We start from the raw sequence: 26,822 nt of genomic DNA, 5'->3' as shown, positions 1-26,822 counted from the left end.
TCCACACTCGAAGGCACAACCAGTGCAATGCGCGCCAACACGTGTTCAAACAGTTACCTAAACCCGGGTAACTGAGGTAAATTTCGGTCCGACACTACACTGCCTCAGGGCGCTCAGGAAGCTTTGCGATCCTAACGAAGTTACACGCGATTCCACACTCGAAGGCACAACCAGTGCAATGCGCGCCAACACGTGTTCAAACAGTTACCTAAACCCGGGTAACTGAGGTAAATTTCGGTCCGACACTACACTGCCTCAGGGCGCTCAGGAAGCTTTGCGATCCTAACGAAGTTACACGCGATTCCACACTCGAAGGCACAACCAGTGCAATGCGCGCCAACACGTGTTCAAACAGTTACCTAAACCCGGGTAACTGAGGTAAATTTCGGTCCGACACTACACTGCCTCAGGGCGCTCAGGAAGCTTTGCGATCCTAACGAAGTTACACGCGATTCCACACTCGAAGGCACAACCAGTGCAATGCGCGCCAACACGTGTTCAAACAGTTACCTTAACCCGGGTAACTGAGGTAAATTTCGGTCCGACACTACACTGCCTCAGGGCGCTCAGGAAGCTTTGCGATCCTAACGAAGTTACACGCGATTCCACACTCGAAGGCACAACCAGTGCAATGCGCGCCAACACGTGTTCAAACAGTTACCTTAACCCGGGTAACTGAGGTAAATTTCAGTCCAACACTACACTGCCTCAGGGCGCTCAGAAAGCATTGCGATCCTAACGAAGTTACACGCGATTCCACACTCGAAGGCACAACCAGTGCAATGCGCGCCAACACGTGTTCAAACAGTTACCTAAACCCGGGTAACTGAGGTAAATTTCGGTCCGACACTACACTGCCTCAGGGCGCTCAGGAAGCTTTGCGATCCTAACGAAGTTACACGCGATTCCACACTCGAAGGCACAACCAGTGCAACACGCCCCGGCGCGTGGTTTAACAGTTACCTAAACCCGGGTAACTGAGGTAAATTCCGACCCAAGAGTGCATTTCTGGCAGGGCTTGCCCTGAATACCCATCACCTTCGAAATGAACTGGGAATTGAAGGCTGACGTAATCAAATAAACTTCAGTTTACCCCATCTAACCGACATGAAGTCAAAACATCACAGTGTTGTGGACTTACCTCTTGTAGATAGTGGACATGCTGGCCTCATTCTCCGGCAGCAATTCCCTGACGATGGCTCTTGTTGGCCTTCTATTCTGGGCCAGAACTGACGCCCGCACTTCGGCATCCTGCTCCGCCGTTGTCACTCTGCGTCTTCCCGTCTTGTGCCTCGTCGGAAGGCCATCGAAGCCTTCATCACGGAAACGTCTGCACCACCGCCGTACGGTTTCCCTTGACACATTCACCTCAGGCCGTCTAGCGATCGCGGCATACGACAAGCCTTGCTGTCGCAGCCCGACAATGAAACCACGTAATCCTTGCGAAGTATACGGCATCGTACCGCTCCACACAACTGCTGGCCATTGCTGACCACGCGGTGGTAAAATATCACGTGGGTTCGTTCAAAAGCACATTTGCGCTTCCGGTCTGGTGAAATGGCCATGTTTGACCATTCGTTTTTTTTCTTTTTCGGCTTTTGGCTGCGAGAGCAGCGCCAACGCATAAATTGTATAGGAGAAATTCTCCAAAGCATATAGAAAGGCGAGACATGGGCGGAACGAAAAACTATGCTTGAAGCCAAGCGTAGCAAGCACTGCGCTAGAAGAAATGCGTAAAAGAATGTTTCAGTTCTAGTGGTGGGAAGATACCTGAAAGTAAGGTTATGTGGCCCCTGCAGCTGCTCACCTGTCTGCTAACTTGATAAACGTCAACATTAGCAAAACCAGCGCAAAAGACGGTTTATTCAAACAGAGTAAAACCCAAGTGAAAGTTTTTTTTTAACTCAATGAAGAGGTGGTTTGCAGGGCAGTGGCGTGGCGCGGCGGAGAGGGGGTATGAGGGGGGAGGCAGCGAGGCAGCTGCCGGATGGGCCGGTGGATAGTTGGCGCTGCTGGACCCGTCTCCTCTCAGCCGCCTCGCTAGCGTAGTGGTAAAAGCGACGAGCTGGTGATCTACCGGCCCGGGTACGACTCCAGTCGATGGTTTTCCTATTTTTCGCTGGCGCGGCAACGCAGCTGTCGCACCCTAGTCAAACCCTCATTATCCCTCCCTCCCAGACGGCATCTACAACCCCTCAGACGACATTTACAACCTTGTGGATCCACAACGTGGAGGTTGTGTCAGGAAGTCCAGCCTTTTCGTTGTGGATCCACAGCGTCACACCTCACAGAGGTTCCCCGACAAGCCGAGCATTCGACCCCCGCATACCTCGCTCTGTCTCTCTCGCACTCCCGGAGTGTGTCTTAGGGGAGCGAGAGAGACAGAGCAACAAGAGAGCGCAGGCTGGTCGTGTAGATCAGCACAGTCGCGGACGTCCAGGTGGTCCAGGCCGCCTGCCGGTCTGCGCCGCACCGTGCCAGTCAATGCTCCACGTCGTCGGGCTTGGCGCACGATCTTAGTTGGCGTGCAGCTCGCCGACGCGCCCTGGGCAGTTGGTCGCACTCGGGCAGGTGCTTGCTTGACGGCGTGCAGGCGCAGCTCAGTGGGGAGAAAGTACGTCGTGCACTGCCTCACTCATGCAATACGTGGAGAAGTGCTTGACGCAGACCGGCACCGACGGCGAGTCGCGTTGTGTGCGCCGCGACAAGAAGTTCAGAATCCCATATAAGTTATGAAGCGGGCCTTCCCGCCCGGGTCTTGAAGTCCGAGTCCGCCGCGCTCCTTGCGCCGCACGATCCGAATGCGCCGCGCGCCGCATCCCAGGCCGCGTAGCGTTCCCCACGGCAACCAAGCTCGTGGACGCCAGGCTGCACGCGTTCAGTCTGGTATGCTCTGGCACCTGGCCGCGTCCACGATCTTAGTTGGCGTGCAGCACGCCGACGCGCCCTGGGCAGTTGGTCGCACTCGGATCGTGCGGCGCAGAGATTTCGAAGTGCACGAGAAGCGCTACCCCACTGAATCCTATGGTCGTTCAGGCGCGGATCCAAAGACTTTTTTTCTTTTTTTTGCGGGGAGGGGGGGGGGCGGGGCAATGCCGCAAACGCTGCCTACTTGCAGGGGCAATGTGCTAATTTTTGCCTACCATGGGGGAAAGAAGGGACCCCCCACCCAGCCCCCGCGAATCCGCGTCTGGAGTCGTTTTTGCCACTCTGACTCTCTCGCACCTATCATAAGGACCCCGTGCGTGCGAGAGAGACAGAGCGAAGGGATAGACAGATGTTTCCGAGCATTTCTGGGCTGTTGCCGGCGGGCAAGCGCTGAGCAGGTGTGGCGGTGCAGAGCAGGGCGGCCGAGATGCGGCGCACGGCCGAGCGTGCAGAGCGGGCCGGGTGAGCTGAGTGGGCCGAGAGGAATGGGAAAGGGGCGGGGGATTTTACAGCGCGGGGTGCTCTGAGCTATTTTTCCGGAGGATGTGCGAGAGAAACAGACGGCGCCCACCAAAGGCTCTAGTACGAACTTGACACTCAGTGCTACCAACTGTAAGAAAGGCGGCGGCGAAAAATTTTTCACCTGAGTGGGTGACGAACCCGAGTCCTCTCATCTCGCTTGGAGATCGGGCGACGCCTTTGCCCACGCGACCACCGTTCACGTGTGGATTGTGCGGGCTCGTTTGGAGACGAAAGCTGGCCTGGACGGCACGAATGCGGCACACGGCCGGGCGGCGAGCCGAGCGCAGTCGGCCACAGTAGGCCCAGCCAGGCCGAGCTAGCCGAGCGAAGCGTGCCGAGGGGGAAAGGGGAAGGGGGCAAGAGATTTTGCGACCGGCCTCGCCCGGTCCCATTCTGTTGTTCTGCGCCAGTTGAAGCGGACGTGTCAGCAAACATTCTGTTCTACGCCAGTTGAAGCGGACTTGTCAGCGAAATCCAGGTGGGTTCTGACTTCGTCAACGTGTGATTTTGTGGATGATAATCGTTCTATTCCCGAGAATTGCGGGCGGCCAAGAGTCAGTTGGTGGCCAGAGGGTTGCTCCGTACTCCGACCTTGTCCTTGGAAGCGCGGTTGTCCGCGTGCATCACGCCGACTCCTCGGCGGCGGCCTCGTGTCCGTCCGCGAGTCGCACGTCTCCGTCGGCCGTCCCGTCGCATGTCGAGTTGCCCGGCCTTCTTGCCCACTTCGACTCCCTCGCCGCGGTGGCGGGCCGCGACTAGCACGTCGGCGCGTTGACGGCGACCACGCAGGTCGTCGAGTCACACTTCCTCTCGCCGGCAGTGGCGCGGCTGCCTGCCTGCGCGTTGTCTTGTCCTTGGCGGTGCCGTTGCAACACGCCGACTCCTCGGCGGCGGCCTCGTGTCTCCGTAGAACACGCCCCGATGAACGGCCTAACTTTGTTTACTCTAATGTCATCCCTGCGCGCTCTTGGGGCGGTCACGTCTTGCAGACTGTTCCGAGTGTCGTTCCCGTCGCTCTTTCTCTCTAACACTCATGGGGTGTTCCGTCTCGGTGCGAGAGAGAAAGAGCGACGAAAACGACTCTCGGAATCAGCCTGCTGCATCCCGGATTCCTCGAGGGGGACCACGCGGCCGTTTGTAGCACGTTTTGGTGGCACGTTATAGTCCAGCCCCTCGACGCGCTCGGCTACGCGGCCGGTTTTGGCCAGCACTCCGTCTCCCGGGCTTGGCCCCCCTGTCTGCCTATCGGGCGTTGCCGTCAAACTTCCTTTTGCCGGTCAACTATGTTGAACTGTTGCAGTTCTTTACAGGCGCAAGTCTTGAGTTTCTGCTAGCGAATTCCTTGTTCCGACGTTTCTTTTGTAATGTGACGAAACATATGCAGCTGAAGTAATTTGCGTCTTGAACGATTACAGGTGCCTTCAATCGTTGAAATGGCTGAGTTTGTGCGTCAAACTCGAAGTATGAAACGTGTTAACCCGGACTCAGAGCCTCCTAATGTGTTGAAAGTAAGTTTGATTCTTATTCACATTTGAGAGCAGATACCTGTGTCAGTCATTGTGTGTCCCTATTCTTTATTGATAAACGCGTCTTTTCTGGACAGGTTCCGGATCGTAAGCGCAAAGTGACGTCCCGGACATTGTCTACGACCACGGCATCGGGCACGTCGTCGGGCACGTCGTCGGCACGCGGCACGTCGTCGGGCACGTCTCCGGCACGTCGTCGGGACGTCGTCGGCACGTCGCGGGCACGTCGTTGGGCACGTCGTCGGGCACGTCGTCGGGCACGTCGTCGGGCACGTCGTCGGGCACGTCGTCGGGCACGTCGTCGGGCACGTCGTCGGGCACGTCGTCGGGCACGTCGTCGGGCACGTCGTCGGGCACGTCGTCGGGCACGTCGTCGGGCACGTCGTCGGGCACGTCGAACGAGTCCACAGCTGCTGTGGAAAAGGTAGGCAACCTATCCTACGCCAGGCACTGCGTTAGCGTTCCGTTTTCTAACTGTAACAAAGCACTGCAATAATGTTCTGTAGGGCTGTTTCTGAACTGCAGACTCAAATGAATAATTGTTTTTGTGTTTTATTTTTCCAGGTTCCGGAACCCGTGCTGCTGCCTACGAGCAAGTTGCCTGACCTGCCGGCCGTGCCTGAAGAGAAGGGCAACCCGACGAGCCTGTTGGATCTCAGCCTGCCTACTACTGAGGCGAAGGTAGGCAGCCCACCATACTTCTCTTCTTTCTGGCCAGTGGATCCCAGCCTCTGCCTTGCCGCCTAACGTTTGAAAGAATCTGCCTGACAATACTTAAATTATTTCCCCTGCAGGTTCAGCCCTTTGCGTCTCTCGATAGCTCGTTGGCTGCTATCTCACCTGTCCCCTCTGCCGCTTTGACTACAGCTATGTTGAGGAAGCCTCTGCTCATTCAACGTGCTGCCCACGGAGAGGTTGGTAACGTATGCAACTTCAGTGTTTTACAATTTTTCGTAGTAAGGACACTGAGGTAGTACCTTAGTCGAAATATTTAGAGATTTAGGATGCCGGCCCATGGGCTTTGCGGCTGCGGTGGCCGAGACCGCTCGTCTTGCTTGGATGGCAACTGATCCAGCTGATACCGCCGCACTGGCACCGGTGCGAGCTAGCCGTGAGCCGGCACACCCAAGTACTCTAATAACATTTCACTTCCAGTGCAGTAACATTTCCCTTGGTTTTCTAGTGCGGTTGTTTCCCGGCCACAAGTTCTAATTTAAAAATTGATTTTTTTAAAGGGTTTTTTGATTACTGATGCGCGTTCTGGGAGGCCGCAGGAGAACATTACGTCTCAGCTCCAGGCCCCAGTCATGCCCATTACGTCAAGGATCTCTAATAGCCAGCCTCGTCTTCAGACGCAGGTAAGCCAACTAAAGAACGCGCCTGGTTAGCTGCTTGAGGCTAGTGTTCAGAGAAACAGCAAGGGCTTCGGACCCTTGGCGCAGCTCCTGCTGGTTGGAGGTCCTAACCGATATAACATTATGGTATACTAAGATTGTTTGCAGGCTATGATGAAAATCAATTCTTGCTTTCAGATTTCAATTTTTCAAAAACCTGTCCGGAGGCAGCCCTTACCGCTTGGGCGGCTCAACTTCATGTCTTCGTTAGATCTCGGCCTGCCCACTACAGAGGCGAAGGTAGGCAACCCATTTGTCTCTGTCGTCTCGCGGCCTTTCGGTGGCAAACCTCTGCGTTACCGCTGTCTGTCGAAGTAACTCTGGCGCAAAATAACAAACATCTTTTTCATATCAGGTCGGAGTTTCTGCGTCCTTGGCTAGTATGACAGCGTCGCACCCTTCTGCCTCTGCCTTTGCCTCTTGGGTGCCACCAGCCGTGCCTGCACCGCCAAGCAAGTTGCCTGACCTGTCGGCCGTGTCTGGGAAGAAGGGCAACCCGACGAGCCAGTTGGATCTCGGCCTGCCCACTACAGAGGCGAAGGTAGGCAACCCATTTGTCTCTGTCGTCTCGCGGCCTTTCGGTGGCAAACCTCTGCGTTACCGCTGTCTGTCGAAGTAACTCTGGCGCAAAATAACAAACATCTTTTTCATATCAGGTCGGAGTTTCTGCGTCCTTGGCTAGCATGACAGCGTCGCACCCTTCTGCCTCTGCCTTTGCCTCTTGGGTGCCACCAGCCGTGCCTGCACCGCCAAGCAAGTTGCCTGACCTGTCGGCCGTGTCTGGGAAGAAGGGCAACCCGGCGAGCCAGTTGGATCTCGGCCTGCCCACTACAGAGGCGAAGGTAGGCAACCCATCATGATGCATTCTTTTCCAAACCAATTTAAATTTCGAGAGGCCATTAGTTTGTGATTTGTTGTGAAAGTAGTTTCGGACCGAGTGGGATTGCTTGCGAGGACCGAGCAGGTAGGCAACCTGTTGTGCATGCTTGTTAACGGGGCTGCCTCGGCCTTTGGTCGTTCCCGACTGTCCCAACTCACACTGGGTCACTCATACTTAGTTGCGTTCTGTGCTTTAGAGTCGCTAAATGGGACTCGACTCGACCCAACCGTGTGACCCCACCAATGGATTCCTTGTTCGGAGAACAATCCATTAGTGGGGGTCACACGTTCGTTGCGAGTCCCATTTAGCGACACTGGCGCTCAAAACGCGTCTAGAATTTTTGCCGCCCCCACCGGTCCTCTGGCCCACTGTGCAGCCGCCGCTCTGGCACTCCCATGTTAACATTCCTTTCTGTCCAGGTGCCGCTGCCCGGTGTAAAGCAGGAGAACCTTGTGACAGCGGAAATTGGCTGTCAAACTTTGCCTTTCTCTTGCCTGGCTTGTGGGCACGTGGTAGACTATATTTCAAAGGTATGTATAACCGTTAAATTATGTAAAGAATTTTGTAGCTCTCTTTGTGGCGTTTTTGGTTCTGGCATTGCTTAGTGCAAAGCCTCTTACTGCCATCATTCGGCTGCCCTTAATGACACCAGAGGGATCACTGTTACCGAGAGTAAATACGTTTTCTTACTTTTTCAGAAATATAAGGAACTAGACATTCAGCGACTAGCCGCTGCCATGACTAAGCCCCAGTGGGATTTTATATCCAAGAAGTCAAATGATGACTTGATTAGAAAGTTGCTAACTGTGAGTATCCTTCAATTCCTTTTCGTAACTATTCAGAAACAAGCAAATTCTATTTTATTTTATTTTTCAGGGGAATTTTGAGTTTGAGTCTGTGTATATTACTCCCTCTATGGAGGTCGTTCCACCAAGCACGGAGCTTCGTGGAGCACTGCAAAAAAAGGGCTCCTGGCCTTTTTATTTTGCTAAGGGCATGCGTCCTTTAGATAAGAAGACACTGTCACATCTCAGGGGACTAATGACCTCTCATAATAGCTTCACCGTCCTCTTTTATTTGCTTACCTATGTTGGAGTGATTATGTATCCGGAAGGCTGCTACATTACGTTTACTGATGAGGTTTACTCAAAGTTGGGTAAACTGTTTCCACTACCAGAGAGTTACACTGTAAGTTTATAAGAATGTAAGATGGATTTTATTGTCATGTTAAAATTCATTCCTTAACCACCGTTTTTGGCTCCAGGGTTCCGTTCAGACGACCACAGGGCCAAAGACATTTATTTGTCCTCTCTGTGAGAAGGTTGTTATGGGAAGAAATGCGAAGCAGCACCTTGTAACTCTAATGTGCAACAAGAGCTCCCCCATCGATGCGGAACAGCGACGGAACCTAGCTCATGCCATCACGGCTCAAAATCTGTTTTTGATAAAAAATGAGCACTTAGACAGACTCAATGCGCATTTAAAGAAGCAAGATCGCACCTTCCTAAGAGGACTGCTAATGTTATTAGGGGGGCAAATTTTAGACAAGGAATTTAAACCAATGCACCTTAATGACTGCGTGTAATAATGAAATTATGCAAATAATTATGCAATAAAGAAGAAAAATAATGTGTTTGTGTTTAAAACGCTGGTTTCTGTCAACCTTTTTCCTACAAATAAATTTAAAAACAAAAAACAAAGCGTCATTAAGACAAAACCGAGCCTCATTAATTGCAAGCCCCGATTGTGCACAAAAAACTATGCATTCCAAATGCCGGCATACTTTTTTAAGATCTAAAGGAAAGGTTCGCGCACTGTTAAAAAAAAAACTTGGTTAAATCACAAAATACTTGAGTGACAAAATTGAAGTTAAACCGAATCCCATATAAGTTTGTTCGGATCAGGCAGCTGGGCGCGCGCCCTGCCGGTGGAGCTGTCTTTGACCGGAAAATTCCGAACTTACACAGGATTGCAAACCCACTCGAACCCTTGATGGTTGCGTTGTGTGGGCCGCGACAAGAAGTTCAGAATCCCATACAAGTTTGTTCGGATCGGGCAGCTGGGCGCGCGCCCTGCCGGTGGAGCTGTCTTTGACCGGAAAATGCCTTAGTTACGGTGGATTGCGCTCTCAATTCAACCCTCGACCAGGCTAGGGCCAGGATTGCGCCAGGGCTGCGACAAGCTGTTTGAAATGTCGCGTAACTGTGTTCGGATTGCAAGGCTTGGGCTGCGTCCCGTCAGTGGTGTCGTCTTTGACCGGAAAATTCCGAACTTACACAGGATTGCAAACCCACTCGAACCCTTGATGGTTGCGTTGTGTGGGCCGCGACAAGAAGTTCAGAATCCCATATAAGTTTGTTCGGATCAGGCAGCTGGGCGCGCGCCCTGCCGGTGGAGCTGTCTTTGACCGGAAAATTCCGAACTTACACAGGATTGCAAACCCACTCGAACCCTTGATGGTTGCGTTGTGTGGGCCGCGACAAGAAGTTCAGAATCCCATATAAGTTTGTTCGGATCAGGCAGCTGGGCGCGCGCCCTGCCGGTGGAGCTGTCTTTGACCGGAAAATTCCGAACTTACACAGGATTGCAAACCCACTCGAACCCTTGATGGTTGCGTTGTGTGGGCCGCGACAAGAAGTTCAGAATCCCATATAAGTTTGTTCGGATCAGGCAGCTGGGCGCGCGCCCTGCCGGTGGAGCTGTCTTTGACCGGAAAATGTCTTAGTTACGGTGGATTGCGCTCTCATTTCAACCCTCGACCGGGCTAGGGCCAGGATTGCGCCAGGGCTCCGACAAGCTGTTTGAAATGTCGCGTAACTGTGTTCGGATTGCAAGGCTCGGGCTGCGTCCCGTCAGTGGTGTCGTCTTTGACCGGAAAATTCCGAACTTACACAGGATTGAAAACCCCACTCGAACCCTTGATGGTCGCGTTGTGGGGGCCCGCGACAAGAAGTTCAGAATCCCATATAAGTTATTTCATATGACGCAGTTTCGCGGGCGCGCTGCTCGTGGGACCTGCTCTGACGGGAAAAAGGGCTTCGTTACCTGAGATTGAAAACTCATTTCAAACACTTAATTGGATTCAGGCTGCGTTAGCTGGATGCGTTTACTCCCGTGTAATTTATCTGCAGTTTATTAGTAAATGCATCGCTGAATCAAGGCGTGCTTTTTTGGCGCCGGTAGATCCTACTTACACAGGCTTGCTCCCCAAAGGGCCTTTTTGCTATGGCGTCCCATAACCTCACTTGTCGTTATAATTTTATTTTCCTAATTTTCTTGATGCTTACAGCGTGTGCGTCTCCTCGGAGGATGTCTGCCACTTTTGGCAACCGAAAGAAATTTGTCTCGTCACGCACTGATACCAAATTAAGTAACGGAATCTTTTAAAAACTGCGAAGTGGGCAGCTATGGCCGTGGCTGCCGATAACTGCCGCCAGAGGGCTGCACCTTACTGGGAACTTGCGCGCGGAGTATCGCCACAGGGGGGGGTCAATTCTTTTGCCACTGATAGTACTCCCTCTGGTGAAGTTCACCATGTTGCAAAACTGATTGTTGATTTTTACTTTCTGAACTGCGCGTCACTCGCAGCTCAGGGCGGCAGACGTCAACACTGGGGCGAGAGGGGGAGGGGAGACTGCGCGAGCAAGCGCGCCACTGGAAAGGACGGAGTGGGGGCAGTGGGAGACGTCGTCGCTACTCCCTGCGTGGTGTCAAATGGGTGGCCTACCTTCCAAAGCCGACGGGGTCGATGGGCCACCCTGTATGTAGAACAGGTGGACGGTAAAAACGGTTCCTGGTTCTTCCAGGAACTCCACGGAAATCGCCTATGTCTAATGCGGGAAGCCAAAGGGCTTCTTGGTAAAACCAGGAACCGTTTTTACCCGAGGGGGAAATCACTCTTAAAAACTGTGACCCGACTACTCCCTATTACGTTCTATTACGCTATTACAGAAGGCTTATTACGCTCAAAAATATCCAGATTTAGGCTAAAATCGGATCCTAAATAGGGGAAATTTTAAGAAATTTGGCTATTACGCTACTATTACGCGTAATACTAGGAATCGGTGACCCGACTATTACGCGAGTGATTCCTCCCTCGTTTTTACCGTGCATGAAGTCGAAGCTACCAGGTTTTGTTAGCCGCAATCGAGTAAATGGCTTAGCTTTCGCTCTGCCAGTAAGAACTGTGTTATTAGGGGAGCGTGTGTGTGTGTGTGTGTGTGTGTAGCTGTGGACAGAGATCCTTAACTTAACATTTAACTAACACTGCTTTCATAACGTAACATAAGACAATTTTCGCTAAAGGGTAAGGGTACGGACTTTTGGAAGTGCTTCCAAAAGTATCTCTACACAAATTCAAAACACCAAAAAATAACTTACCCTTTTTGAAAAGATGTCGGACGTTAAGGTTAATAACTTAAACTCTTACGATAACGTTATGATGCCCTTATGAAGTAAGTTAAGGATCCCTGGGTGTGGGGAGAGAGAGAGAATTAGGGGGTGGGGGATAGGGAGAGAGTGAGAGCTGAACAGCTCGCTGCTGACACTGCAGTATAGCACTGGACGGTCGACGTGCTGTCAGTGGAATGCGCTCGTCAGTCGTTCCTCCTCCAGTGAGACTACAGTGAGTGCTTGGGACGGTCGCGGTCGGACGTTCTCGCGGCCCCGAGACGCCTTCGCCGCCTTGGCGCTGTTGCAGGTGTTCGCTGGACTTTCGGCGCCGGCAGAATCGTCCTGCCGACTCGTGTCGTCCTCGCCTGTGGTGGTGAGAGGTTAGTGCGATCGACTTCCTGAGTGCCGAGCAACCGTAAGTACGTACACGGTTCAAACGGTTCCTGGTTTTCCCACGAACTTCCTGGAAATTACCTATGTTTCTACCATAGGCTTCCTGGGAAAACCAGGTACCGTTTTCACCGTGTACGTTGAGATCATGAAGGTAAAAGATTACAAACCCGCCAAGAGCATGAAACTCTGAGGCTAAATGAGGGAAATAAGGAGAAGGCTCAGACCGGAAGTCAGTTAATATGCGGGAGGATAAAGATATTAGCCCAATAAAAGGTGTGTACTGTTAGGTGTCATCCTCTGTCGCGGTCTCTCTTGAAACCCTGCATAGAACGCTTCACGCAATGCTAACGGGGGCTTCGTAGCCCACACACGAAATCGTCCATGATTCAAATTATTTGTTTGCGATTGGGAGAAAAATACTTCGCAGGAAGTTCTTCGTAGGCTTCAAAGAAATTATCCTTTGCATGATCGCCCTCCCCCTGAATGTGTTATCCAATCAAGGTAGGTGTACGCGAGACCGTGTCTTGTCGAACAGGCTTCGCGATGCTGCACCAGTCACGTCAATCCACGCCTGGCGTTTACACCTGCCTTGGCCTGCGGCGCTTACTACTTGCCCTCGGCAAGCTGGCACAGAAATTTATGTAAAGTCAATGAAACGAACACTTTGAGGTAATGGTTTCAAGTAGGATATTTGATCAATAGGGTACTTTCGTAGGTCCCTGAACCGGAAGCACACAGACGCCATGTTAGCGGAAGTAGATCCAAACTTGACATGGGAAAGAGACGTTAGTCAAGCGTATCGGCCACACTTGAACATGAACAGTCGTTTGATACTTGCTTGCTGTGCATATGTGTTTCGCGAGCGATATTTGCACAGCTCGGCTTTAGTTTTAGATCCGAAGAGAGGTTAGTTTCCGGCCAATTTGGCGTCTGCTGGTCTGCTTGCTCCCGGTTCAGGATCTACGAAAGTACCCTATCAGACCTATCGAACCCTTTTGCGAAGATAGTGATTGGGCCTACTGCCGACGGCGAGCTCAAAGACACCCCCCCCCCCTTTTCCAACCACTCGTTCAAAAGGTCTCGGCGAGATCTATCGAAAACTGTAATAAAAATTTTCAGTCGGTCGACACCCTTTTTTCAAGATCCTGATCTGGCCAACTCGTGGAAGAGGGTATTTCGGAGGACATTCAGACCGGATTTCAGCGACAGAACGGGAGAAACAAAAGAGTGTCGCGAGGCCGTGCTGAGCGGTGGTGGGGGCAGCGTGCGCGCGCCGCCTTCACCCCTACTCCGCCTATTTCGATCCCCACCACCGCTCAGCACAGGCCGCGCGACGCTCTTTTGTTTATCGCGTTCTGCCGCTGCCGTCCGGTGTAGGTTTTCTCCAAAGTGCCTTATGACAGTAATCCTCTGCCTGCTCATGTTAACCATGCCTTGTTTGGTTGGATCCACTTCGATTCTTCGAGGAAGGGGCCGTCCATAAAATACGTAACGCACCTAAAGGGGGGGAGGGGGTCAGAGCTTCCGTTACGGTGCGTTTCATGGGGGGCGGGGGGTTCGACCCGGCGTGATGTAACGCAAATCGACCCATACACGCGTACACTTAAAAGCGTGAAATTGTGGTTTCCTCGTACGTTTTGACAGCTTCTGCGTGCTTTTAACCTTTTAGCAATTCGTCACGTAACGCACCGGGGGAGGGGGGAGGGGTCCAAGGCAGCGTCACGCTGCGTTTCATAGGGGGGCGGGGGGGTCAAAATTGCCTCAAAAAGCGTTACGTATTTTATGGACGGCCCCGAACACGTTTAAGCTGAAAATTAGACCGCGTCGGTCTAACAGAAGCCGCTTTGCATCACTGGCAAAGCCTAAGGCCTCCAATAGGCTCATGCTGTGCAAGACATCCCAGGCCTACACATTTAACTTTCGGCTTTGATATCCCATTACTTGCAGCCATGGCCGGGAACAAAACTTTCATGTTTCGATAAACTTCATTACTTCTTTCCGATCTCTCAAAATTTGTCTCTTACCAGACTAGAATTGCTATGAAAAGAATTCTGCAAATTTTGGCTGATTTTTAGACTCCCAATCAGGTCACGAGCGGCGGAGGATCAAGAAAACCAGACGATTCAGTGGTACATTTATTTCTTGTGCGTCTGAATTTCTCATTTCCCCTCAGCTCTTGTCAGCAGATCTGGATTTGATGGTTCACCCTGAAAATCTGTCACATGATGACCATTTCAAGGCTACTGTCCCTTTCAAGGATGTCATTCAAAAAGTATGATGACATAGGTGTCAATTGTCATCCTGAGCAAGAAGTGATCATTTCATTCACATTTTCTTTAATTTAGTGACAACAAATTTTTGGTGTTTGAGCGGTTTAACTTTGGGGTCTTGGCCGCTAGTAAGCAGCACCGGGATTGTTCGCTGTGAGAAATACGCCGTGAAATACGCGACGCTCGACCCTGCACACGGCAAAAGTACCGCCTGGGATTCCCAGGCGCATCATAAGGAAAAGGGCCTATTTTCCAGGCACCGCCTGGGAATCCCGGGTCGCCACGGAGCCTGGGGGCACTCGCGCGGTGCTGCCATCTCAACGGCTGTAGTTTTCCAAGATCAAACGAGTGCTCGGTGATTGTTGAGTGAAAGTAAATGAGCATTTTCAAGTAGGAGTTTTCAGTGCACATAGCTACCAACAATAGACACTTCTACACTGCAAAAAATCAGTGTCTGATACGGAGCATGCTACGGCGTGCCGTATACCCCCTGAAATGGTGATACGGACATCTGTCTTACCACTCCTCCCATAAGTGCCTGTGCTTTGTAGAGCGTGGTACGGAAATTTAACGGAAAATGTACCGCTAATTTTAGACCGAAGGTTGCCGTTTCGGTTTCCCGTTTGTGAAATAGTCCAAAATGGTCTACGGACCGTGAGGAACGGTCGCTCCGTAACGCAAAGTTCTCTACGGAACACATGAAACGGTCACTCCGTACCGTAGGGATACGGACTGGCCGTTACACGTTATCCGTTACAGAAGTTTGAGTTACGGAGCGTCCGTTCCACACTGTCCGTAGAGCATTTTGGACTTTTTCACAGACGGAAAACCGAAACGCCAACCTCCGGACTTAAATAAGCGGTACATTTTCCGTTAAATTTTCGTACCACGCTTTACAAAGCACGGGCTCTGATAGGAGAGGTGGTACGGCAGATGTTCCGTATCACCATTTCAGGGGGTATACGGAACGCCGCCGTAGCATGATCCGTATCAGACACTGAATTTTTGCAGTGTAGCAGGGCCTGGAGTGACGAACTAGAAGAACACAAGCCGGAAACAGTTGTCAAATAACGCTTATTTCTTGATGACGAATGTTTATTCTCAATCTAAACATTCAAGTAAGCTTAATCTTATAATACAATCTGATTTAAACCTGCCATAAAGAAACCCGAAAAAGGCCGATTTCTTGTACTGTTTCCGGTCTATGTTCTTCTTCTTCGTCACTTCAGGCCCTGCCAGAAGCGTGTCTGTTTTCTTTTCACAATCAAGGAGCAATTGTGTGCCTTCACACTCCAGTTTCGCAAGGGAGGAGTGTGACAGTTGCGTGTCTCTGCAGATGGAGTGCCACGTGTGCTTGGAGCCCTTCGACTCCACCGAGCGCCGGCCGAAGGTGCTGCCCTGCGGCCACTCGTTCTGCTTCAGGTGTCTGCAGGGGCTGGAGATCAGGAAATGCCCGCTGGACAACAAGGTGAGCTCACTGTTATTCAAACTGCGATAACCACTGTCTATATTTTGCAATAAAAAACTTATAACATTTTTTTTTTGCTATGATGACAACCTAAAATCTGCAATAAAAATTTATAGCTAAATTTTGCAATAAAGTATCACTTTTTTTACGATAATGACTACAAAGAAAATGCAATAAAAAGTTATCGCAGAAAAAAATGTGATAAAAGTTACTACAAAACGCTCTTTTATCGCTAAAATTATGGGGTGGTTATTGCAAAAAATTTGCAATAACAAAATTATCGCACTCCAGGATGCGATAAATCGTGGGAATCGCAAACTCGGTTTTATCGCAAAAAAATTGTAGTAAAAGTATCGCAAAATGAAAGACAGTGAATTCCAGCAGCCTTTCTCAATCGTTACTTTCTACATAATGGCGACCCATGATGCAGTAGGAAGAGTCACCAAGTTCTAGCACAACGGCACTAGTTTTGTTTTTTAGTTCTGGTTCATAACCCATAGTCGAATTGCCACTTCAAATTTTTTAAGGGACTTCTAGAAGTTAGTCAATGCTCTGGTTGGCTGGTAATGGATTCATTTCAATTTTTTTATTTCTTTCCAGCGATTCCAGAGCTTACCGTCGAATTTGCCTGACAACTATAGCCTGATTCAGTTCAAGTAAGTCTTGTCACGTGGCGTTTGATTGTAGCACAGAAGTATTGCGGCCACTCTGTATTCGAAGGTGTACCTTACGAAGCCCTAGGCTGCACTTGGCTGTGCACTGCTCTGATCTAAATCCGCTCTTGATTCTACCACCATACTGCACGGGTAAGCCGGGTTTACGCTCGTTTTCCGTCGGCAATGACGTAACGATTTTCTCCTTCTCGACGTCTGCGTTTGTTTACATTTCCGTGTCAGGTTATTTTGACCTGCACACGAACGTAAATAAAACGACGAGAGGACGAGGTCTCTTTTTCACTTACCTTATTTTGGGAAAAAATCTTACGGGCTATCGTTACGTTATTGCCGGCCGAAAACAAGCGTTGAAACGGTTCTTGGTTTTTCCAGGAACCTCCTGGAAATCGCCTTACACGGCGAAGCCAGTGGTAAGTTTGCTTGCCACAAACTTTGGCAAGCCGTTTTGACTCGAAATTTGGCAAGCTTTGGTCGGCAATCATCATAAGCTTGCCAAATTTTGGTAAGCTGTGAGTATTTACGGGCCAAGCTTGCCAAATTTTGGCAAGCTGGCGAAATTTGGCAAGCTGGGGAGCATTTTATGGCCAAGCTTGAAAATTTTTGGCATTAAAAACAGCTTTCCAAATTTGTGGCAAGTAAACTTTCCACCGGCTTTGCAGTGCAGTCTTCACCAGATCAGAAAATGTTTTTACCGTGTACGTCTTTTTTTTGGCCCGTCCCGTTCATTTTTTGGCCCGTCCCGTTTATTTTTTGTTAAAAAAATGACGGAGGGACGGGCATATAGTATGATGCATGCTGTGCGTCCGTTCGTTCGTTCGTCCGTTCGTCCGAGGACTTCCCGTGGTCCGATCTTGACCAAATTTGGTATGCAGCCTCCTTGGGTGACCCTAAGAACCGCCCGGTGGCAGCAAATCCGATCCGAGCCCCGGGGGCGCTGCTGCAGGTGCATCATGGTCTACATGGGGTCGAGGAGGATTTCGGCAACGGATACAGCTAGCAAGGCATGTAGGGGTATTTTTGGAATCGGGGCGACGAGACAAAACCAATGGTGCCAGTTTCAAGCGAATCGGAGAAGTTTGGACACGGGTTCAAATCCCAGTGGGGTATATTTTGAACATTATTTTTATTCGAGTTTTTGGCCCGTCCCGTTCATTTTTTGTAAAAAAATGACGGAGGGACGGGCATATAGTATGATCCCTGCTGTGCGTCCGTCCGTCCGTCCGTCCGTCCGTCCGTCCGTCCGTCCGTCCGTCCGTCCGAGGACTTCTCGTGGTCCGATCTTGACCAAATTTGGTATGCAGCCTCCTTGGGTGACCCTAAGAACCGCCCGGTGGCAGCAAATCCGATCCGAGCCCCGGGGGCGCTGCTGCAGGTGCATCATGGTCTACATGGGGTCGAAGAGGATCTCGGCAACGGATGCAGCTAGGAGGGCATGTAGGGGTATTTTTGGAACCGGGGCGACGAGAAAAAAACAATGGTGCCAGTTTCGAGCGAATCGGAGAAGTTCGGACCCGGGTTCAAATCCCAGCGGGGTATTTTTTGAACATTCTTTTTATTCGAGTTTTTGCATTGTTTCTGATGTTTTTAAGGGTGCTGATGACGAAAATGACATTAATTTTAACCCCAGATTCAGGTTTTAATTCCGTCGGGGTCAAACATAGGTGAAATTCGTACGTTTCTTAATGTACGGGACGGGCCAAAGTTGCCGATATATATCGCTACTTTTCCTGTTATTGCATTGTTTCTTATGTTTGTGAGGGTGCTGATGACGAAAATGACATCTATTTTGACCCCAGACTGAAGTTCAAACCCGTCAGGGTTAAACAAAGGCGAAATTCACACATTTGTTAATGCACGGGACGGGCCAAAGTTGCCGATGTATATCGCTACTTTTCCTGTTATTGTAAAAAAATGACGGAGGGACGGGCATATAGTAAGATCCCTGCTGTGCGTCCGTCCGTCCGTTCGTCCGAGGACTTCCCGTGGTCCGATCTTGACCAAATTTGGTATGCAGCCTCCTTGGGTGACCCTAAGAACCGCCCGGTGGCAGCAAATCCGATCCGAGCCCCGGGGGCGCTGCTGCAGGTGGTCTACATTGGGTCGAGGAGGATCTCGGCAACGGATGCAGCTAGGAGGGCACGTAGGGGTATTTTTGGAATCGGGGCGACGAGAAAAAAACAATGGTGCCAGTTTCGAGCGAATCGGAGAAGTTCGGACCCGGGTTCAAATCCCAGCGGGGTATTTTTTGAACATTCTTTTTATTCGAGTTTTTGCATTGTTTCTGATGTTTTTAAGGGTGCTGATGACGAAAATGACATTAATTTTAACCCCAGATTCAGGTTTTAATTCCGTCGGGGTCAAACATAGGTGAAATTCGTACGTCTCTTAATGTACGGGACGGGCCAAAGTTGCCGATGTATATCGCTACTTTTCCTGTTATTTGTGTGAAAAGCTTAGCGTGAAACTGTGCATACGTTCTTAAATGCTCGAGTTAGTACGTAGTTCGCACGACAATTTAAGATTTGATCATTATTTATTGTGTATTCTCGATTTTTGACGTCACATTTGCCTGAATAAACAGTCACAGTTTCAGCTTGAATCGGCCCTTGAGGGCGCTCACATCAAAAAGAATCTGGCACGTGTGCAAAGGGATTAAGTGTGTAGCGCACCGCACGAATTTGCTCAGTTAATAATTTTGTGTCGCAGATATATGATTTCATCCGGTGTTATGCACACTCTCAACCCTTTACTGACCATTTCTCAATAGCAGACGCATTTCTGTCAGCAACCATATTACTTAGTATTTTTTGTCAGTATTACTTATCGACTTTATAACAAAGAAATTGTGTAAGCATTTAAGAATGAAATACTAAGTATTATGGTTGGTTACAGAAATACGTCTGCCAACAGGGATTCTTAACTTACCTCATAAGGGCATCATAAGGTTATCATAAGAGTTACAGTTATTACCCTTAACCTCTAACATCTTTTCAAAAGGGTAGGTTATGTTTTTTACGTCTCGAATTTGTGTGGATATACTTTTGCGAGTACTCTCATAAGTCCATACCCTTAACCTTTAGCGAACATTGTCTCATGTTACGTTATGAAAGCAGTGTTAGTTAAATGTTACGTTAAGGATCCCTGTCTGCCAATGAGAAATAGTCAATTAACGACTGAGAGAGCATATGAAACTCCAAATGGTTGTGTTTTGTGCTCCTGTCTAGGCCCGTGGACACAACGTCTCTGCAGTTTTGGTGCCAGAGCTGCCAGAAGACCGCGACCCAAGAGTGCGTGGAGAACCATTCCGTTTGCAGTCTGAAGAAGGTGCGGGCTGAAGAGGCTGGACAGCTTCTGGAGGCACTGCAGCGCGACCAGGCGGCCGTGGACGAGGCCTTCGGCACACTGGAGGACTTGCGCGGCCAGTTGGAGGCCCTGCACGGCGAGCTGGAGAAGAAGAGGGTTGGCCTGGTCGCTGCGGAGTGGCGCCTGCAGACCGGGCAGGGCGCGGACGAGGCCGCCTGGGAGAGTGCCAAGCAGGACGCGGCGCAGGCCGGTAAGCATGCTGTTAGTCTCGGGGTGATGTCATGTCATATTCGTTACAATATGAATTTTGTCACGTTCGATTGTATACACTGAGGAAACCTTACAAACTAATTTTGGCCTAACAAAGAAAAGTAGTTTCTATAACAAAGTATTTTGAGCACACATAAGCTTTCAAAGAAAATACTTCGTAATTTACGAACTATTTCTTCGTATATCAAAGTATTTTAGTTTGTTAAATGTATGCTCAAAATACTTCGTAAGGTTTTAAGAGTATAATGTATCATTCTATTCTATGTTATGGTGAGATGTAGGTGAAAATATGTCATAGAATGGTTGAAATGAATAAGATTTTGTTTGAGTCTGATAATAGCATCTCTCTGTTGCGTTTTTTTTGGTCACAGCTTTTACTAGAATTGTTACTGAAAACTTTTAAATGTATTTTTTGAAGCTTACCATTTGACTCTGTTCGCTTAGTTTCTCTCAACGATTTGTTATCTTACTCGGAAACCTTCATGTTCATACTTTCTTGATTTTTTGAGATTTTTTGAGTCAAAGTTACACTTAGTTACAGAGAGACGTTCCAATTCGACGCATCGTTATAAAATAATCCTAACTGCCAGGGTAGATCCAAGACAATCCTAACTGTCAGAGCAGATCCAAGACAATCCTTACTTTTCTTGTCAATTCAGAACTATCCGTATCAGCTTTTCACCATTCCAGTGGCGTAAAATCGTTAGCGCCCTGTTACGACGTCATTCATATGCCCTTGATTCGCCAGCGAGGTGGCGCAGCGTTCCATTACGACCAATCTCACTACGTGTGTCTTTCCGTGCCGTTCCCCAGGCCTGCCCCGCGGCGCTGCCCAGTTGCTGGCGGACCTGTCCGGCCCCGCCGCCACGTGCAGCCTGACAGTGCAGTGCGGGGGCGCGGCCTGGACCGGCGAGGTGCGGCCCGCGGAGGACGCGGCGGCCCGCATGCTGCTGTGCCGCCTGGCGAGTGTCGGGGCGCTGCGGCAGCGGCAGCCAGAGGGCGAGGGGGCCGCCACTCAGGATTTTTGCGTACACAGGACTACGGGATTTCTTGGATTCCGCTGGACTACGCGAGACTACGCAAGATTACGTGGGACTACGAGAGATTACGTTAGATTACGTGGGACTACGAGAGATTACGTTAGATTACGTGGGACTACGTAAGATTACGTGGGACTACGCGAGATTACGTGGGACTACGCGAGATTACGTGGGACTACGTGAGATTACGTGGACTACGCCGGCCAAATGGCCGTAGCGCCTGCGATCTCCGGGGTAGGCCACCGTCTCCACACTGGTGTGTTGCGGGTCGTGATGGTGGCCTACCTCGCAGGCGCTACAGCTACAGACTTCCTCGACCAGCAAAACTTGGCTACTCAATGTCCTGTTCCCTCCATCTGAAACCCCCGGCCCCAGGATATGGTAAGGCTGGAGAGTCCATTAGACTGCCACTAAGGGGTATTGAAATGCACGTTTTTTTGAATTCCATACCGGCACACCCGGAAAAGGGTTCATTCCTATCTAAAACCACCGAAAACCAAATTTGAGACCGATCAAAAAATATTTAGGGGTCGCTACAATGGCTGAAAGTTGTAAATTTGACGAAATTTGAAACAAAATACAACTTTGGAGTATTTGAAGCCCTGCGCATCCGGTGTTGGTCCTAGCTTGTTGCCCCCGGAGATTTTTTTTTTCTCGGGACCCAGGCTGACCAAAAAAAAACCCTACGGGATGCGTTTTTAGCGAATGGAAACGGAACTGGGCCCATTCTACGCTAAAAAAAAGTTTTTTTTTCTCCGTTTTTAGTGTTTTAGAGGCCTCCCAAAAACTTTTGCCTTGCGTCACAAAAATTTTTAAACCCATGTATTTTGATAGAAAAAAGGTTGCTCTTTCAAATGGCGGTCACGGAAACAGTCTACGATTTTTGGTTTAGGCTCCAGAGCCGTTTAAAGTTAAAAAATGGATTTTTTTTTAGTGAAAATGAGAGCAAATGTTCACTCTTAGTCACGTGCGACGTATGGTTTGGCCACTTGCGCTACCCGGCGAAGTGCAGGCGGTGCGCTGTGATGGGGAAGCTTCCCGGGAGAAATGGACGGTTTTTATACAGCTGGTAAATATTTTGTGACCAAAGTAACGCGCTGGCGTTCGAAAAATACCTGGATTATTTTTAGACTGTGTCAGCCTCTTTGCTCCCATTCGTTCACAGCAGGTCGCAGCAGCTCCACGCTATAGACTAGCTGTTTTTGCCGCGCGTGATCAACAGAGTTCGCTGGATCGTGACATCATGGGCTTGACCGGGGGCAGGGACCGGCTGAGCCCAAACACGGTCGTGGATACGTATACGGACCGCTCAGCTGCAATTCTTTTTCAGCGATGACGCTCTGGCCCAGCGCCCAGCAGATCCGCTTTGTCTCGCAAGCGGCAGGTTTGTGGATCGAGCCAGTGGTCTCTCTTTTGCTGCTGCGGCCAGCGATGCGGCAACTCTTTCCCAAAATTTTGTCTTTGCCTTCTGGGCATCTTTTTAAGGTCGTTTAAAACGACGGCGGCCGGCCAGAGACTGGCAAAACGTCCACAAAATATTTCCCAATATTTTGTCGACATCTTGCTGACACAGTCCAAACATAATCCATGTATTTTTCGAACGCCAGCGCGTTACTTTTGGGCACAAAAAAATTTTCCAGCTGTATAAAAGCCGTCCATTTCTACCCGAGGAGCTTCTCCCATCACAGCGCACCGCCTGCACTTCGCCGGGTAGCGCAAGTGGCCAAACCATACGTCGCACGTGACTACTCTGCAAACTCAAGTGTGTGCCAGGCATGCACTTCTTGGTGCATGCCTGCAAGCACACACTTCCCGGTGCATGCCTGGCAGGCACACACTTCTTTTCTGCATGCCTGGCAGGCACACACTTTGGTGAAAGCCTCAGCCACACACTTGCTTGTATGCATGCAAAAGCGACGGCAAGTGTTGCCTGAGGCATTTCACCAGGAAGTGTGTGCCTGCCAGGCATGCAGAAAAGAAGTGTGTGCCCGCCAGGCATGCACCAGGAAGTGTGTGCCTGCAGGCATGCACCAAGAAGTGCATGCCTGGCACACACTTGAGTTTTCAGAGTAAGAGTGAAAATTTGCTCTCATTTTCACTAAAATAAAATCCATTTTTTTAAATTTTAACCCGGGTCTGGAGCCTAAACCAAAAATCGTAGACTGTTTCCGTGACCCCCATTTGAAAGAGCAAACCTTTTTTTTATCAAAAACATGGGTTTTTTGAATTTTTTTGACGCAAGGCAAAAAAATTTGGCAGGGCCCCTAAAACACTAAAAGCGGAGGGAAAAAAAAAATTTTTTTAGCGTAGAATGGACCCCTTCCGTTACCATTCGCTAAAAAAAGCATCCCGTAGGGTTCTTTCGGTCGGCCCGGATCCCCAGAAAAAAAAAGTCTCCGGGGGCAAAAAGCTAGGACCAACACCCGGGTGCACAGGGCTTCAAATACTCCAAAGTTGTATTTTTTTTCAAATTACGTCAAATTTAAACCCTTTAGAAATTTTAGCGAACCCCCAAATATTTTTCGATCGGTCCCCAAAATTTTGGGTTTTCGGTGGTTTTTAGGTAGGAAAGAACCCTTTTTGGGGGGTGCCGGTTTTAAATTTAAAAAAAGGGAATTTTAAATTTCCCCTTACTGCCACGTCTAAGTGTCTGTGGTTGAAAAATTGGTGAGACACAATATGTACTTCAAAGCACATCTTTTTGTCACCAGAAAATTGTGTGATATTAAAAATGCTTTTTAGGAGCCAAATGCAAGAAGATGACAAACAGGCTCCCCCCGCACAGAAAACAAAAAACTTTCATTTAAATTCTTTTTAATCTGAGTATATTTCCACCAAACTGGTTTAATTAGTGACTTGGCAAGTAATAGAGGCCCAGACATATGTAGAACTGTATATTTTAATACCCAACTGGTTTTATTTTTCTACTTGTTTTTCATGAACATCCAGCTATCTAGGATTTGGTTGAAGATGAAGATACATATTAAGGAAGAAAGTTGGGTCAGAAGTCCGTTCATTCACATTTTTATTGTAAAATCAGTTCGATTCTTAGCAACAAACAGATTGTATACATAACAGAAGTAAGTCATTTGAGTATTTACACGAGTAAGTACAAGACAATTAGGAAGACATTCACCAGGCACTAAATTAATAAAATAATAAATATGTTATTTTAACAGTATTTAGCATCACACAAACACTTGTAGACTTTGTTACTACATGTGGAATATGGCAATTGTCACATACCCAAAATAAATAGTTTTGGTAAATTGGAAGTTTACATCACAGAGTAAATATAAACTAAATGTGAGATGTTGATGAAACAACACCTAGCATTTCAAGGAACATACCAAACTATAAATAAAAGACTAATGTTAAAATACATCATACTATAAATAGATAAAAAATGTTATTTAAGTCACATTTAGCAGTACAGCTGTACCGAGGAACCATGTCTGTTTTGTAACTACATGCAAAAGTAACGAACATTTTAAATTCACAAATGTAGGTACAACATTTCAATTATCACATTCACAAGAATACTGGCATAACTTCCCAATCAGGGTTTGACTAGTTTCTTAATATCTTGAAGGTAACATTGTAGCATTAAGTCTTTTTTAACTACTTTGGGACGGGGAAGAGTGCAGATATAGTTGTCAATGTTGTAGTAGCCATGATTTGTCATGGATGTGCTTTTCAGCTTACGGTTTGAAATCGTAAACCAGGAACACATACAGCCTAGGCCTCTGCTTGAGTGTTCAGGTGTTTTCACTGGAGCTGAAGTAGCAGAATACTCTTGACTCCGCCAGTTTGGTCCACTCATGTAACTAAAGGCAAGAATTCTCCCCACAACAATTGACTTGCCTTCCATGAAGGCACACCAGTCTCCAATGGAAACTGTTTCTTCTCGCTGTGGAATCAAGCTTTTAGCATTGGGTAGAGAAAGAGGATCATGAGAAACTTGCTTAGTTTGGACCCGTAAGAGTCGATCACTGCTCATTGAAGTGTCACCAGAACCCAAAAGCCAACAGAATGAAGTTTTCTTGATAATGCATGTCTTGCCATTTCCATCTAAAACTTTAACAAATGGACTTGTTGGTGTGACCACTACATCATCATGGCTTTTTATGCCTAGCGAGCCACTTGAAATTATTAGGAGATCTTCAGTTGCATCAATTAAATCTTCATCGTGTTCATCTTCTGCAACGGTTTCAGAATTTTCAGTATCTCCAGTATCAATTAGTTCCGCATCCACACTGGTATCCACATCTTCAACCAATTCTTCCAATATATCATCAAGAGTGTCAGCGGATACCAATGGGAGCGGACAGTGAGGAACTGGAGTTTGTCTCTTTGCTATACCAAATTTGATGCACAACTCCAAAGCTGACTTGAACGCTGCTTCAACAGTAGCCTCAATTTCATAGTCCTCCGGCAAAATTGGACTTGACTGTTGTTCAGTTGATGACCCACAATATTGCTTCTTAAGTCTTGGAAAGTGAACGGTGTCCTTTAACTTGAGAAAGGTGTCACCCAAAAAGTCAATACGCTTGATGCGATGTTGCATTTCCAGCATGCTAAATACAACAACCGAGCTTTGAATAGTTGACATTGATCTTAAACGACGGAAACAATCTTCACACTGCTGGCTTCCACAAATGCTTGGTAAGAAGATGTCTCCTTCTTCAGCTTCTCTCCTTTTCCGAATTAATTTGATGAGACCATGTCCATTTAGTTCAATGCATGTGTAAGCATTTGATGTGATGAAATTGTGAGCAAGAGTGTAACCGTTGGTATCTGAGATCCATTTCCTCCAGAGTCTCAAAAAGAAAATCCATTTCCATATCATGGACACCCTCTCCAATGGCAGCAGCTGTTGATCAAGAAAAACACCGGTCACCTCTCGCATCATGTCAAGGTAAACAGCGGTGGCTTCACTGCCTGGGACGGTATCTTTCAGAAGCTTGGTTACTGTAGAGTCACACAACTTTTGTGCTGACCTAAAATTCATCTTATCTTTTGGATTCAGGACAGTGTTGGTAAGCTGATGTTGATCTTTTGTCACTTCATTCACTAAAACCACCAAGTGCCCTTTTGATGCCACGTGGTTCTTGCCAAAGGGAATTATATCAGATGCTTTGAGTAACTTTGATCTAAGTTTCACAAGTAAGTGGATAGTATCTTGAATCATTACCGCATCATCAACTGATAGAGAAGAATGAAACCATGGCCATTTACACTTTGCAGCAGATGAAAATGTTCTCAAATACATGGCTTTCAAAAGTTTGCCATCTCCATCTGAAGAAAAACCATCAATTTCAAGACCAGCCTCTAAAAATGCCTTTTCCATCCAATGCCACCGTTGTAATACATCAGGGGTGCTGGAATTTGTTGTCAGTACCATACAATGACAGAAAAAAATGCTGGTGACTTTTCATCTAAGGCTGTGCCATGATAGCATATCCATTTTTACTAACTGCATTGTCTCGAAAATGAGATTGCATTTCTGAAGCAGAAGTGGCTGGAAAACTGTTGGGCACAGGTAAACCATTTCTCAACTTAGGAACAAACCCAACAAGTTGATTTGTCCTGATATCGTATTGCACTCTTCCATTTATACTTGTGCCGTCTTCACTGATGTGCACCTTTCTTGTTTTGATGCCCATCTTATCCATGCGCTCCTTCAGCTGGGTGATTCTGAAGACACCTTCTTGAATGGTACTTGAACTTGTAGACAGGAACCTTCTTGCAGTTGTGATTGA

The 26,822-nt window shown here is 48.6% G+C and overlaps 2 protein-coding genes across 16 annotated transcripts in view; both read left to right on the top strand.

The window, feature by feature from the left end:
- Nucleotides 1–5,282: 5,282 nt before the first annotated feature.
- On the top strand, nucleotides 5,283–10,069 carry LOC117644858. Its single transcript, XM_034384521.1, has 11 exons — nucleotides 5,283–5,400; nucleotides 5,541–5,657; nucleotides 5,771–5,899; nucleotides 6,212–6,334; nucleotides 6,509–6,610; nucleotides 6,726–6,911; nucleotides 7,027–7,212; nucleotides 7,670–7,780; nucleotides 7,949–8,056; nucleotides 8,127–8,438; nucleotides 8,515–10,069. The coding sequence occupies exons 3-11, from the start codon at nucleotides 5,846–5,848 to the stop codon at nucleotides 8,833–8,835; spliced, it is 1,503 nt and encodes a 500-aa protein (XP_034240412.1). The 5' UTR covers nucleotides 5,283–5,400; nucleotides 5,541–5,657; nucleotides 5,771–5,845; the 3' UTR covers nucleotides 8,836–10,069.
- Nucleotides 10,070–11,761: 1,692 nt separating this feature from the next.
- Nucleotides 11,762–26,822, top strand: part of LOC117644856 — a 31,902-nt gene continuing 16,841 nt past the window's right edge. Inside the window, exons 1-5 of one of the 15 annotated variants that reach the window (XM_034384510.1) lie at nucleotides 11,815–11,874; nucleotides 11,950–12,022; nucleotides 15,642–15,773; nucleotides 16,374–16,429; nucleotides 19,672–20,000. In XM_034384510.1, the coding sequence (XP_034240401.1) occupies nucleotides 15,642–15,773; nucleotides 16,374–16,429; nucleotides 19,672–20,000 (517 nt within the window). In that variant the 5' untranslated portion in view covers nucleotides 11,815–11,874; nucleotides 11,950–12,022. Of the gene's footprint in view, nucleotides 12,062–12,109; nucleotides 12,187–12,340; nucleotides 12,537–12,566; nucleotides 12,705–13,269; nucleotides 13,409–13,575; nucleotides 13,666–13,900; nucleotides 14,180–14,471; nucleotides 14,696–15,043; nucleotides 15,167–15,230; nucleotides 15,264–15,641; nucleotides 15,774–16,373; nucleotides 16,430–19,671; nucleotides 20,001–26,822 lie in introns of those variants that run through there. The other 14 variants (XM_034384507.1, XM_034384508.1, XM_034384509.1 and 11 more) reach the window with 14 other exon arrangements.

This window comes from Thrips palmi, unplaced genomic scaffold (assembly GCF_012932325.1).
Source record: "Thrips palmi isolate BJ-2018 unplaced genomic scaffold, TpBJ-2018v1 HiC_scaffold_18, whole genome shotgun sequence".
Taxonomy (NCBI): domain Eukaryota; kingdom Metazoa; phylum Arthropoda; class Insecta; order Thysanoptera; family Thripidae; genus Thrips; species Thrips palmi.
Note: the sequence above shows the minus strand (reverse complement) of the source record. Positions and strands in the feature narration are given on the sequence as shown.

Excerpts from the sequence above, each read along its gene's own strand:
- LOC117644858 (XM_034384521.1), top strand. The coding sequence starts at position 5,846 with ATGTTGAGGAAGCCTCTGCTCATTCAACGTGCTGCCCACGGAGAGGTT. Across the intron at positions 5,900-6,211 it reads CCCACGGAGAGGTTGGTAAC|GGTTTTTTGATTACTGATGC; the intron begins GTATGCAACTTC and ends ATTTTTTTAAAG. Across the intron at positions 6,335-6,508 it reads AGCCTCGTCTTCAGACGCAG|ATTTCAATTTTTCAAAAACC; the intron begins GTAAGCCAACTA and ends TCTTGCTTTCAG.